The following is a 14152-nucleotide window of genomic DNA, read 5'->3' on the forward strand; positions in this document are numbered from 1 at the left end:
AACATTATTAAAAATATAGTATAAAATTACTTTCTGGCTATATTAAAACATTTCTTTGTTTACACTTAGGTCCCATCACCAGGATATTTCATTATGTGCATATATGCAAATACAAGTATTCCAAAATCCCAAAAAATCCAAAACACTTCTGGTCCCAAACATTTTGGATAAGGGATATTCAACCTGTATAGTAACAAGATTTAGTAAAAATTCGATATACTTTATATGTGGAACTGGACAGACAACTTCAGAAGAAGGGAGACACCCTTTTCCCCAAACACAAAGTAACTAGATACCACTTGCAGCTTGCTTTCTTCTTTAAAATGTTTCTGTACCCCTAAAAGCCTTGCAGACTGCTAGTAGTACTCCTTAGGGCTTCATGTGCACTTCCCAGGTGCTCCATGGCCACACCAGGAAAATGAAAGAAATAAAAATGGAATGAAATGAAAGAACAATAAACAAAAAGTAACACTATTCTTAAACACCATTAACTTGCAAGACATAGGGTAGGCCTCTTAGGAGCTCTGCCATAGAAATTGATTTTAAAAAGGGCTATGCAAGCCAAAAAGGTTGAGAACCACTGCTCTAGACATTTCTGTAGGCTACAAACAGTCAATATCTTGGTTAAAATAAGGGATGAGGAACCTTCAGGATTCCAGAGGGAGGGTTAAATCTGCCTGCCCATTCCTTAAGAATATGCATGCTCCTGTTCTGCATGTTCTGTGCTTTTCTTTTACAAGGCTATTGACATTGCATGTGACATTTATAACAGTACTCCTTTTGATGGGATGATTTTATGGCACAGATTTTTACTCTGAGTCTCAAGGAGAGCAATCTGATTGTTGGGTAGGAACCCTATAACTTGGGAGGAAATGGACTAAGAAGGAGTTTCCACCTTTTCTAGGAGACCTGCCCATCCACTCTCCAGATAACTCACTATATGATGACTTTTTGAGGCTGTTGCAAGCAAGGTCTTGTCTTGTCATTTAAAAATAATTATAACCGAATGTATCTTATTCTATCCTCTGTCAATAAATTCTCCCTTTTTCTCCTTCCTTCCTGCCCCCCCCCTTACCTGGTTACCAGCTGGGAAAAATGAGGCTGACAATTCCTTGCCGTGCTGGTACTTGTACCCATCTGCAGTGCTTTGATGCAGCTCTCTACTTACAAATGAATGAGAAGAAGCCCACTTGGATATGTCCTGTGTGTGACAAGAAAGCTACATATGAGAGTCTCATATTGGATGGGTAAGAGAAGAAGGCACTACTTTTACTTTTGGAGGGTAACTGTTTCATTAGAAAGCTAACATTATATATTGTCAAAGCCTTTGCATATCTAATATTCCAAAGAGTTTGTGCAGGCCCAGAGCAGAAGCTTGTTAAGTAATTTGAATTTGGTCCCTTCCATCCCGTTACTGTCCGTTAACCTTCCTTGTAATACTGTAGGCCTAAAGCTGTAGACATGCTTTGAATCTTTTTTCCATGCTAAAGCCAATGGCTGATTTTATGTGTTTGTGAGATGGCATACAGTTAATTTATGGGTTCCTTCTTGTTGTTGCGTGCTTTAAAGTCTTTTCTGACTTAATGGTGATCCCAAGGCAACCCTGACATGAAGTTTTTTTGGCATCATTTGTTCAGAGGAAGAAGAGAAATTTTATAAAAAGTATACACAAAAGAATCTCTCTGGCTGTAGCCACACTGCAGGAATAAGGCAGTTTGACACCACTTTAGCTGCCATGACTCAGTTGTGTAAAATTCTGCAAATTGTAGTTTTGTGAGACATTCAACTTTCTCTGTCAGAGCACTCTGGTGCCACACCAAAGTACAAATCCAAGGATTCCATTGCACTGAGCCATGGCACTTAAAGTCATATAAAATTGCATTATTTCTGGAGTGCGGATGGAGTCTCTGCGTGACTCCTTTCCCTCCAGAAAACAAGCATAAGGTTTTTCCTCTGGTAAAAATATCTTGTCCCCAGCCCCAAGATGCTTGCTGGTAGGATTTACTATGGACTGGTAAGCAAGAGAACCAGTGTGTGCTATAGTGGTTTGAGCATTGGTCTATGACTCTGTAGACCAGGGTTGTATTCACTCATGGCCATGGAAACCAATTGAGCGATCTTGGGCAAGTCACACACACTCATCCTGAGAAAACCCTGTGACAGTGTTGTCATAAGTCAGAAATGAGTTCAAGGCATACAGCAACAGCAAAAGCAATAACTAACAGTGAGAATAACCAATAGAATGAAGAGTGGATGTCCATTTCACTTTGGAGTAAAGGTACTATCAGAACTGTTGATAGAAAGTTTACTGGTAAAGTTTAATGTTGTTTTCCAGGCTGTTTATGGAAATTCTAAACGAATGTTCAGATGTAGATGAGATAAAGTTCCAGGAAGATGGTTCCTGGTGTCCAATGAGGCCAAAGAAGGAGCCTTTGAAGGTGGTTGGCCCACAGTGCAGCAAAATAGAAAGTAAGTGACATGAATATTACCATACTTTATGTATTAGTATGAGTGAGGATCTAGATTAGTTTACACTTCTCTTCCTTGTTCAAGGAGAAAGGATTTTTCTGGTACTTTGTCTTCCCTGAAAGAAGCCTTCACCAGTTTGTTCTGTGTCTTGCTCAGGAGGCAATCACAAATGTTTAGCTCACCTCCCACAGAAAAATCCATCTGATCTTTTACTTCAGATCTCCATCATCTGTCTTTTCTTTCTTTATTTCTTCACTTTATTTTCATTGTCCTTACTTTTGGCCGCTAACTTTTAAAACCACTCAGAATTTCTCCACATGTGGCTTCTCATAGTATCAGCAGAGACACATTGTCCAATAGAAGTCTGGAAACAAATTGGTGACACATAAACCCTACCCATCAGTCCTTCCATGCTGCAGAGGAAAGTTCTAGGATGAACAAACCCTAATAACTCAGCAAAATGTAGCTAAAAAGAGATGTGAGCTGTTTCTTAGCTTGACTCAGTTGCCAGCTTTGTCATTCGAGAGTAACACTAATGGATAGCCCTTCTCCCCACAAAAAAAGTCTAGGCTTTGCCGATTGAAATGAAGAATATCCCTAGCAGCAAGCAGGATCTGCTTCTAGTTTTTATTAGCTGATTTGAATCAAACCTCTGTGAAATGCATTCCCCTTCTAGGGTATCAGATGGCAGTAAAGAGTTATCTATCTGGTCCCAACCAATTTACATGCATCAGCAGAGAATTTGTGGGAAAGTAGTTCCACACCCTTCCAATCATCTTTGTCTCATTAGGTAAGGGCAATAACCTGGATCTTCCAAATGAAGCAAGTGTATGATCCCAGTCTACCCACTCAGAGAGTTAAGACTGTAATGAATGAAATTATTGACCCAGCTGCATGAAAGCAGAAGAAAATGCATCCTTGTAAAGCAGAGGAATAAAGTATACCCATTTAAAGGATAGACATTGTTCCTGTTCTTTTAAAAAAAATCTTGTGTCTTCCCATCTCTCAAGAACAGTTCAACATTAGGAACCCAGCATCAACAACCTCGTAAGGTTCACTATGTTCCCTTGCACACAGATGATTCCAGTAATGAATTTTCTCATCATCATGCTATGGTATCAGGCAAAACTCTCTAACATGTATACAAGATGGTAGGATGTCATCAGTTAATTCTGCTACTGCTCACTTTGATAAAACAGTGATGCCCAACACAATAAAAATGATTTGGAATCCCTCTTTCCCTGCATGGGAAAGGAAGATGGCCAGCAAAGGACCCTGTCACAGATGAACCTAGTCTTAGAGACCTTTCCATAGCGAACACTATTAATTTATCCTTTTTAAAGCAATCTCTACCTAGATTGGCAGTAGCCAGCTGAGGACATTGTTCTTTTGTTGTTGAAGGATGCCTTTAACATCAGAATGGACAACATCTCCAAATAGTGAAAAAGCATTTAACAGAGATGCTAATTATTACATTATAGTTTGCAGTAGATTATTTTAAAATTCCACTAGAGTATGTATCTATCTCTGGAGAGATAGGCACTCTCCAAAGAGGCACTTTTCTTACACAATCAGTAGAGAAAAAAATTCAGATGTGGGCCAAAATCCTACATTAGGATTATACAGCATAAATTCCTGCAGAGTTACTTATTAATTGTGCTGTGCAATCCTTGTATTGAATGAAAGTGTTGTACAACTGAACCAAGTCATCATATATGTAACTGGATAAACAACCAATGTGCACATGCACTACAGCTGCAACTCAGCCTCTAGAAGCTTGCTCTGAATGCAGATGTTTTGTATTGAATAAAAAATGTTCCACTGCTTTTGCGGGGAGCCTTACACATGCTTAAGACACCAACAAGATTTCACTGATAGTTTTTTGAAAAGACCATGAAGCATTCCCTACAGGGTTCAGATTCAGACCTAGCATAGAACCCTCCTAAAATTGTCACATTTCCTTGCTGTCATACCATCCATTAACCTGATACCATCTGGTTCTCAGCTAGCATTATGGCTACCAGTGTTGTCGCTGGGCACTTTATTAGCTTAAATGCTGGAATATAGACGTACCTATCATGGATCTGGCAGCACTTTCATTCAGAAGAGCCCATTGTTTGGAACATGAAAAATATAATTGAGAAAATGGTTAAACATAAAGTAATACCTATCTCTCCAAATACAGTGGGTCCTTGGTGTCTGCTATTGTTTGGATCCAGGGTCTCCTATGGATACTAAAATCAGTGGATGCTCAAATCCTGTTACATACAATGACATAGAAATGGCATCCCTTGTTTATAAAATGACAACATCAAGGTTTGCTATTTGGAAAATACACACACCCATTTTCAAACTGAAACTAAATCCATAGATAAGAAATCCGTGGATACAAAGAGCTGAATGTAGTTAAGTCCCAGAAACAATCCTTGTGGCTCAGGAGACAGGCAGTTTGGGGTTGCCTCTGACTGCTCCAGCTGCGATTGAGCCCCACTTGGCCAGGAGTGGCAGCAACTACATGGCCTGCTTTGAAAGAGGAGAGCTGCCCCAAATGATCTGCCGGCAGGAATAGATTTTACTGCTCCTTTTGCCAGTGGCACTAGTCTGCCTTAGGCAGCCTTGGAGCAACTTCCGACTGATCTCAGGGTGTGTATCATCTGCCTGCCATGACCCTGAAGTTGGCAGAAGCCTCTCTTTTTGACCTTTCTTTTTCAGGCCCAAGAAAACAATTAATTCCTTTCTTCTCCAGAAGTTCATTCAAGAGATATTTAAATAAACCCTGATGGAATAACTCCAGATTCTCCCCTCCTTCCCCTTCAAGTATACCCAGTGTATTTCAAGTTGCCAAAAGGGTATTTATTTATTAATTAGAATATTTATATCCCATCCTTTATAATGAGATCTCAGGGGTGGCCTAAAACAGTTTAAAACAATGGGCCAGAACAGACTGCAGAAATAATCCATTTTGAGACCTCTTTAACTGTCCTGGCTCAGTGCTAGGGAATTTTGGAAACTGTAGTTTGTTGTAGTGCCAGAGCTCTCTAACAGACGGCTCAATGCCTCACAAAGCTACAGTTCCTGGATTTCCCTAGCACTGAGCCAGGGCATTTATAGTAGTCTCAAACTAGATTATTTTTGCAGTCTGTTTTGGCCCAATATGACATTTCAAACCATAAAAACAACTTAAACAGACTAAAACATACTAAGCAAAAGATCAAAACAGTTTTAAAACAGGTACATGTACATTTGAAGAAATCAATTAAGCTCCAAAGGCTTTGCTAAAACATGACTGTGTTTTAGTTTGGAATCAGAGTAAAGCCAGTGCTGATACCAACTAGATCTCCAAGGGGAGAACATTTTACATATAGGACACCACAACAGAGAAGGCCTTTTCCCATGTCTTCACACAAGTATGAGACCAAGGAAAGTCTCTCCAGAAGCCTTACATCCTTGGGCAGGCATGAATTCTGATACCACTAATCTTCCAGTAGTCGGGGGAGATTCTGCTGTTTTGGGAAGCCTCTTCTTCATCAGAGCATCGAAATCATAGGCAAAGGCTGCTCTTAAAGAGTTATGAAGGTCACCAAAAATATTTTTCCATATGCCTACAAAAACAAAAGATTGTCAGGTTGTCAGTAACTCATCACCTAGAGCAAGAATAATTTCCCTCCTTAAAGGAATCTACTCTTAGAATCTGTCCTCTTTGTCACTTGCAAAAAAGGAAGCAACCAATGGGTGATTTTTAACATCAGAAATATGCAGTCTTATCAGAGATGCTAATCTTTTATCAAATATGAGCTCTCCAGTCACCAATAGACATGGTAGATGTGTTTCTCCAGATGCAGTCTGCTGTTTTGATCTACTAACTAACAACCATTTTCAAAATTTCCATTTGGGCTCAGTCTGAGAAAATTCAGAAAATGCAAACAGACATTCATTATAGGGATCCATTATAGATCTTTTCATTTGCCTCATAAATGGCAATACTCTGAAGTTCTTTCCAAATTTTTAACAAGGTAGAATCGTTCATAATAGCACGGCACTGCATCTTCCCTGTTCCTCCTCTAGTGAGTACATGATACAAAATTCAGAGAGATTCAAACCAAGGCACTCTTCACAGTAAGTGCAAGTGTTCATTTCTTCTTGTATCACCCCAGCCTGTTCTCCAGCACTGTGATACTCTTCATCCTATCCACTTGAGGGCAAGATTCTTCACATGACAGAAGACCAGGCTGAGTGGTAGGATGGAGAGGCATCTCCCATGTTCTCTCCCAGATGTACTTATTAGGAGAAGGTCTCCAGAAAAATAGTGAAGAACAAAAAGACAAATTGGTAGGTTGTAGAAAGCAGAAGGTGCAGAGTTGGCTCCCCCCCATATCATCTTCCCTGTCCCAGAAAAAAAGGTGAATTGAGTTTACAGACTCTTTTTTGCTCTTAACACTTGGTGGTTATGATTATAACATGAAACAACTATCTTCCCCAGCATAAGGTTGTTGTTTCTAGACAGAAATAGGATAGTAATTCTGTTCAGCCACTGTGTGGCAACAAGGGTGCTGTGGAAATAAAAACAATACTTTGTTTTGAAAGGTGTAACAATTGGCAAACCACCATCATAAATATCAGTAGAGATTATTTGTGAACATTTCATTGCTGGAAGTACACGTTACTCTTCCCTATACATGAGTTACTATAATTGGTTTATCCTGTAGTTCACTGTGTTCCTTCCAGGTTCCAGTGTAGTCAGCAAGCCATGCTCCACGCCCATCAGTGAGGTCAGCAAAAAGAAAGTTGATGTCATTGACCTAACTGTTGAGAGCTCATCTGATGACGAAGAAGATGCACCTTCTAAGAGGAAATGTATATATATGTCTGACACACAAGCAAGTCCAACCAAAGGGTAGGCTAATTGTCCAGTGAATGATGTTTTCTCTCTTGGTTACCTTTGGTTCTTTGGATTGAGTTTTCAGAATTCCAGGGAGTTGACATAGTTCCAGGTGAAAAAGAAGTGAGGAAAATAATTTGGTCTATATTAAATGCACCAGGTATTCTGAGTGCAACTTTGGCAGAAGATGCAAGATGTGTCAGGGTGCTCCAGAGCATCTCAGTCACATTTGAAGACTGGGTGGGCACTACATTTTCATTCTTCATTTGGTGGATAAGAGTATCTTGATCTGGGTTACTTCAATCCTGGTTTGAGTTACTGTAGCAACATGGGCAGGCACCTGTGTAGATTGTCAGTTTTCCTTGTTTAAAAAATTGGGTGTTGTATGGGCCTACTGTAAAAACAGGGGCTTACTCTTTCTGAGCAGTTAAGACCAACTTCTTCCTTTGTTTCGGGTTAAGGTACAGGGTGTGAATGAGTATGCATATTGAGGACAGTCCATTGTCAGTTTCATCTGAAGCCACGAACCATCTCCAGATTGGGACAATAGAAAGCAACTTTGCATGTGCTATAATTCTTTTCAATTCTGCAACTTGTTTCTTGCTTAAAATATGCAGGCCTTTGGCGGCAACTGCTGGAGCATCGAAATGCCAGGAAAAGGGAGAGAGTGTCTGCCTCATAGCATTCTGTGGTGCCAGTTAGCAAGTCAGTAATCACTTCTGGGCAACCTCAGTGGGGAGAACAATACCTTTCAGTTTCTCTCCTCCTTTTATGTAAAGAAGATAGGAAATTATTTCAAGGGAAGGAAGATGCCCATAAGCCTTCAGTGGTGTGGCTTTTCATTGCTGATGATTTTGCCCTCCTTTTTAAAGAAGACTGTTCCAGTTACTGGACTTGCAACCAGAGGACAATTCAGAACAAGCATCAAATACAAGTCAAGGTACCCAAAGAACTCCCAGCTGAATGTAGATGCTGCCACATTAATTTTTCTGGAGGTGTTTCAAGAAATCATGGAGGTTGAGTAAATGACCTCTGAAGCTCCCAGTGCTAATTTTGTTCTCCCCAGCCCCCTAAGAAACTATGAATGATTTTGGGATATCCCAAATTGGGATACTGTCCTCTACAGCAGGAAAATGGAGCTGGCTAACTTAAACTGAATGCGTTTATTCATTTCTTATTTTATTTATTTCACTTCTATGCTGCCTTTCTCCCCAAAAAGGGACCCAGGGTGACTCAGAAGATAAAACATTATTATAACACCACAATCAAAATTTTAAAAAACAAATAAAATCATCTAGTTAAAGTACTATAAAATTAATACAAAAACATGCAAAAGTTAAAAACAACTAAAAACACACACCCCATATAAAAAGCCACCCTGTACTGATTATATGTTTAAAAGCCTGCTTAAATAAAAAATGGTTTTGCTTGCCAGCAAAATGTAAGGAGGAGGGGGCCAACCTACCCTCTCAGGGAAAGGAGTTCCAAAGAGTGGGAGCAGCCACTGAGGAGCCTCGCTCTCGTGTCCTAACCAAACAAGCCTGGGATGGTGGCGGGAGTGAGAAAAAGCCTTCCTCAGACGATCTTAGGGCTGTAGCAGGTTTGCTATAGCAAGGTTATCCCCTGTACCCAGGGTAGAGTTTGATGTTAATTCATATGGGCCCTGCCCATTCCTTGGAGGAGGAGATAATCTAGATCAAGATAGGTCTGTCTGCAGCCAAAAAAGGGAGCTTCATTGTAAGTACAGACTTTCCGTTTTATGCATTCTCTGTCAGACTCTGCCTTCTCGTGTTTTAGTCTTCTCAGAAGTCCAAGCTGGAACAGCTAAATATTAAAGGAATCTTGAAGTTCAAAATTTTTGGAGGACCAAAGGTTAAGGACTACTGAGTAGAGTATATATTTTGCATGCAGAAGGCCCTGAGTACAGTTCTCCACATTATTTCATGAGAATATCATAACAATCCTGCTAGATGAGAAGCCAATAGTGAGAAGCCCAGTAGTAGTAGTAGTAAAAATTATTGTTAAAAGCTAAAAGCTGTCACAATATAAAACAGATCCAATCAGTAAATACAAAAACAGTATAAAAAGATCAAGGCACAAAAACCACAGATAAAACAACATAGTAAAAATTAATAAGAGAAACAACGAGAAAGAATAATACGTCATTAACGATAAAATAGTAGAAACATAAAACTAGGAAAGTTCTAGTCATTCCCATCAAGAAAATTGATTCTAATCTTGCTAGTAGCTAAACCAAATTTTGCTACCATAGAAGTGATAAATACATCATTGCCGGCCAGAAGAACACAGATCTGCTGAAAACAAGATCTGTTGGAAAGGGAATGTAAAATACATTCAAGAAATAAATAAAGAGCCATTAGCAATAATGTTTGAGAACTCCTGGAAAACAGGAGAAATCCCAGCAGACTGGAGGAGGGCAAACATCATCCCCATCTTCAAAAAGGGGAAAAAAGAGGATCCAAACAAATATCGTCCAGTTAGTCTGACATCAATACCAGGAAAGATTCTGGAGCAGATCATTAAACAGAGAGTCTGTGAACATCTAGAAAGCAATGCCATAATCACAAAAAGTCAACACGGGTTTCAGAGAAAGAAGTCATGCCAGACAAATCTTATCCCTTTCTTTGATAAAATTACCCGCTTGTTAGATGAAGGGAATGCTGTGGATATAGTATATCTTGATTTCAGTAAGGCCTTTGACAAAGTTCCCCATGACATTCTTGCAAACAAGCTTGTAAAATGTGGGCTAGACAAGGCAACTATTACATAGATTTGTAATTGGTTGACCGACCGAACGCAAAGGGTGCTCAACAATGGCTCCTTTTCATCCTGGAGAGAAGTGACCAGTGGGCCCAGTGCTATTCAACATCTTTATCAATGACTTGGATGACAAAATTGGGGGAATACTTATTAAATTTGCAGATGACACCAAATTAGGAGGAGTAGCTAATACTCCAGAGGACAGGATCAAGATTCAAAATGACCTGAACAGACTAGAAAACTGGGCCAAAGCTAACAAAATGAAATTCAACACGGAGAAATGTAAGGTACTGCACTTAGGGCGGAAAAATGAAAAGCACAGATATAGGATGGAGGACACCTGGCTGAATGAAACTACGTGCGAAAGGGATCTAGGAGTCCAAGTAGACCACAAGTTGAACATGAGTAAACAGTGTGATGTGGCAGCTAACAAGGCCAATGCGATTTTAGGCTGCATCAATAGAAGTATAGTGTCTAGATCAAGGGAAGTAATAGTGCCACTCTATTCTGCTTTGGTCAGGCCCACCTGGAATACTGTGTCCAGTATTGGGCACCACAATTAAAAAAGGACATTGGGAAACTGAAGTGTGTCCAAAGGAGAGCGACTAAAATGGTGAAAGGTCTGGAAACCATGCCCTATGAGGAACGACTTAGGGAGCTGGGGGTGTTTAGCCTGGAGAAGAGAAGGTTAAGAGGTGATATGATAGCCCTGTTTAAATATTTGAAAGGATGTCATATTGAGGAGGGAGCAAGCTTGTTTTCTGCTGCTCCAGAGACTAGGACCCAGAGCAATGGATGCAAGCTGCAGGAAAAGAGATTCCACCTCAACATTAGGAGGAACTTCCTGACAGTAAGGGCTGTTCGACAGTGGAACAAACTCCCTCGAAGTGTAGTGGAGTCTCCTTCCTTAGAGGTCTTCAAACAGAGGCTGGATGGCCATCTGTCGGGGATGCTTTGATTGTGATTTCCTGCATGGCAGAATGGGGTTGGACTGGATGGCCCTTGTGGTCTCTTCCAACTCTATGATTCTATGATTCTATGATTCTAAATCTTTGTCTAGGAGATATATAAAGAGGACAATATAAAAGATAATGTTCGATAGTCTCCACTTCCCCGTTTTTGCAGATACATAATCTTAAATGGACAGGAGTGTCATTGTATCTGCCCGTCAAATAGGCAGAAGGTATACATTGGTACCTTAGAGCTGTAAATGCTTTTCTAGTAGGGGCCAGAGTAAGATTAATAAAGTAATGCTCTAACCCAAACGATGTCTTGTATAGTGGATTCCAAAAAGAAAAAGAAGAGTTCGAGAGTGAATGAAGATCACAGTAGAAGGCATGAAAGAAACAGATCTTCCTGGTTGTTTTGACTAATAGCATTTGATGGTGGATAAAAGAATCTCTGCCTGTAACTGTGGAGATCCACTACCATCTGTCTTTGCCATGTTTAATAATAACAACAACAACAACAATAACATTTATTTGTATTCCACTTTTTCACAAAGGAATCAAAGCAGATTCCAACAGTATAATTAAAACATCAAGCAATTAAAAATTACAATTTAAAAAACCCCAAAACCCCACCCTCCCCCCAATCATAAAAACAGTGATCAACACATAAAGAGAGATTAAACATCCAAATTTAAAACTGTCCAATAGGAATACACTAAAATTTCAGGCAGATTAGTGCAAGAAATATGGGGGGGGGGGGATGATATCAACCAGTTTTGATATCGGAACAATAGAGGTGTCATTAGAGAGGAGAGGCAAGTCTAATGGATCTAACCTAATCTGGAAAGGCCTACCAGAAGAGATCCGTCTTAATAGCCTTTTTAAAGGCTTCCAAGGTGGTAATACAGTGGTACCTCGGGTTACGAAATTAATTCGTTCCGCGGCTAATTTCGTAACCCGAAAAACCTTCGTAACCTGAATTGCCATAGGCGCTAATGGAAAAAAATAGCTCTCTGCTGCCCTCCGGTGGCGAAATAGCGCCGAGGTTTTTTCGTAACCCGAAAAAACCTTCGTAAGCCGAAACAATAAATCCCTATGGGATTTTTTCGTATCCCGAAAAATTCGTAAGCTGGGTAATTCGTATCCCGGGGTACCACTGTATGGCCGATTTCGTCCGGCAGATCGTTCCAGAGCCTGGGAGCCCTGGAACTGATGAGAAAGTCCTCTGGGTCAACACTGAAAGTCTGGTCTTCTTAGGTTGTAGCAGATTCTTCCCATAGGACTGAAGTGTGTGGGGTGGATTGTAAGGAAGTAGGCACTCCTGCAAGTAGTCAGGACCCAAGTTAGGGCTTTAAAGGTTAGAACCAACACCTTGTACCTTGCCCAGAAACTGATAGGCAGCCAGTGAAGAGATTTTAGAACCAGTGTAATAAGGGCAGTTCTGGATGTGCCTGTGACCAGCCTGGCTGCCATATTTTGTACCAATTGAAGTTTCCAAACTTGGCACGAGGGTAGCCCCATATAGAGCGTGTTACAGAAGTCGAGTCGAGAGGTTACCAGCACATGTACTACTGTTTCAAGGTTTCCCTGCTCGAGGAAGGGGTGCACCTGGTGTATCAGCCAAAGCTGATAGCAAGTGCTCCTGACCATCGGATCCGTCTGAACTGTCAGCTGAAGAGATGAGTCAAGGAGTACCCCCAAACTGCAGACAGAGTCCTTCAGGTGAAGTGTGACACCATCCAGAACTGGCTGGCATCACCCCATTCCCGGATTGGGGGTCCCTATTACAAGTAACTCCATTTTACCTGGATTCAATTTGAGTTTGTTTTCCCTCATCCAGTCCATTACCACATTAAGACAGGCATTCAGAGGAGAGATGCCATCCTTAGTCACTGCATTGGTCTGAGACATAGAGAAATATATTTACCACAATACTATTAAACCAATGTTCACACAGGAGGAAGGAGAAGCAAACGGTTTATTGGCTGCAGCGCAGTAGGTGTCCGCGGTCTCATGACCAAAATAATAATAATAATAATTATTATTATTATTATTATTATTATTATTATTATTTTCCCGCTTCTTCCTGGGGATCAAGACGGGATTACAGCAAAGATAAAATGCAGTAAAACAATTATAACTAAATTAAATCCCCTAACCCTCTCCATCATTAAATTAATAAAATTCACAGTTAAAATTCTGATCAATTACAATCAATGGAGTGGACCATCTAAGGTGGATGGGAGATCCATCATAGGGATCAAGGTGGGAAGGCCTGCCGGAAGAGATCCATCTTGAGTGCCTTCTTAAAGGCATCTAAGGTAGTAAGAAGATGGATCTCTTCTGGAAGGTCGTTCCATAGTTTTGGGCGGCAGAGAAGAAAGACCTCTGGGGGGTTGTTACCAATCTGGTCTTTTGCGATCGTAGTAGATTCGTCCCAGAAGTTCTGAGAGTGCGGGGCGGATTATGTAGGGAGAGGCATTCCTGCAAGCAACCTGAGCCCAAGCTATGAAGGGCTTTAAAGGTAATAACCAACACCTTGTACTGTGCCCGGAAGCTGATTGGCTGCCAGTGAAGAATTTTTAAAACAAGTGTTATATGGTCAAACCTGGATTTACTGGAGACCAGTCTGGTTGCCATGTTTTGAACTAAAGACTGACACCAAGCAAAGAAACAGACATTCATGCATATATACATTTCAATATGGTAATCACATAGCATTCTATCTCTACCTGGGTATGGTGAACTAATTGGTAGGTCACAATTTTAAAGCATGTGTACTAAACAGGTCACATACTACTATTGCAAAATGATCCAGCATTGCCTAGTAACTGAAAAATTGAGGAAGCTCCCTTTTGGCGGAGAGGTATGTTTTAGGGCTTGTGATGTCATTAAGGTACCTAAAGTTCAGGAGCTATGTACCATCCTGGAAAGCATCCAAGCTGTGCCAGGTAGTCCCAGTATACCTTATCAGGAATATTACAGAAGTATGAGAAGGGCACCATACATAAACAGCATGTTCCAAAACTTTTGAGAGGAAAGGCAACAGTGAAATGGGGTAATAATTAGAAAA

At 40.5% G+C, this 14152-nt stretch overlaps 1 protein-coding gene across 8 annotated transcripts in view; it reads left to right on the top strand.

The window, feature by feature from the left end:
* PIAS2 (protein inhibitor of activated STAT 2) overlaps positions 1 to 14152 on the top strand; it is a 58005-nt gene that overhangs the window by 35294 nt on the left and 8559 nt on the right. For all 8 annotated transcript variants that reach the window (XR_006101799.1, XM_042448207.1, XM_042448203.1 and 5 more), the window contains 3 exons: positions 1087 to 1247; positions 2336 to 2469; positions 7195 to 7363. Coding sequence is in view for 7 of the 8 variants with exons in the window: in XM_042448207.1 (XP_042304141.1) it covers positions 1087 to 1247; positions 2336 to 2469; positions 7195 to 7363 (464 nt within the window). In the remaining variant the exon portion in view is untranslated. The remainder of the gene's footprint in view (positions 1 to 1086; positions 1248 to 2335; positions 2470 to 7194; positions 7364 to 14152) is intronic.

This window comes from Sceloporus undulatus, chromosome 2, assembly GCF_019175285.1.
Source record: "Sceloporus undulatus isolate JIND9_A2432 ecotype Alabama chromosome 2, SceUnd_v1.1, whole genome shotgun sequence".
Classification (NCBI taxonomy): Eukaryota; Metazoa; Chordata; class Lepidosauria; order Squamata; family Phrynosomatidae; genus Sceloporus; species Sceloporus undulatus.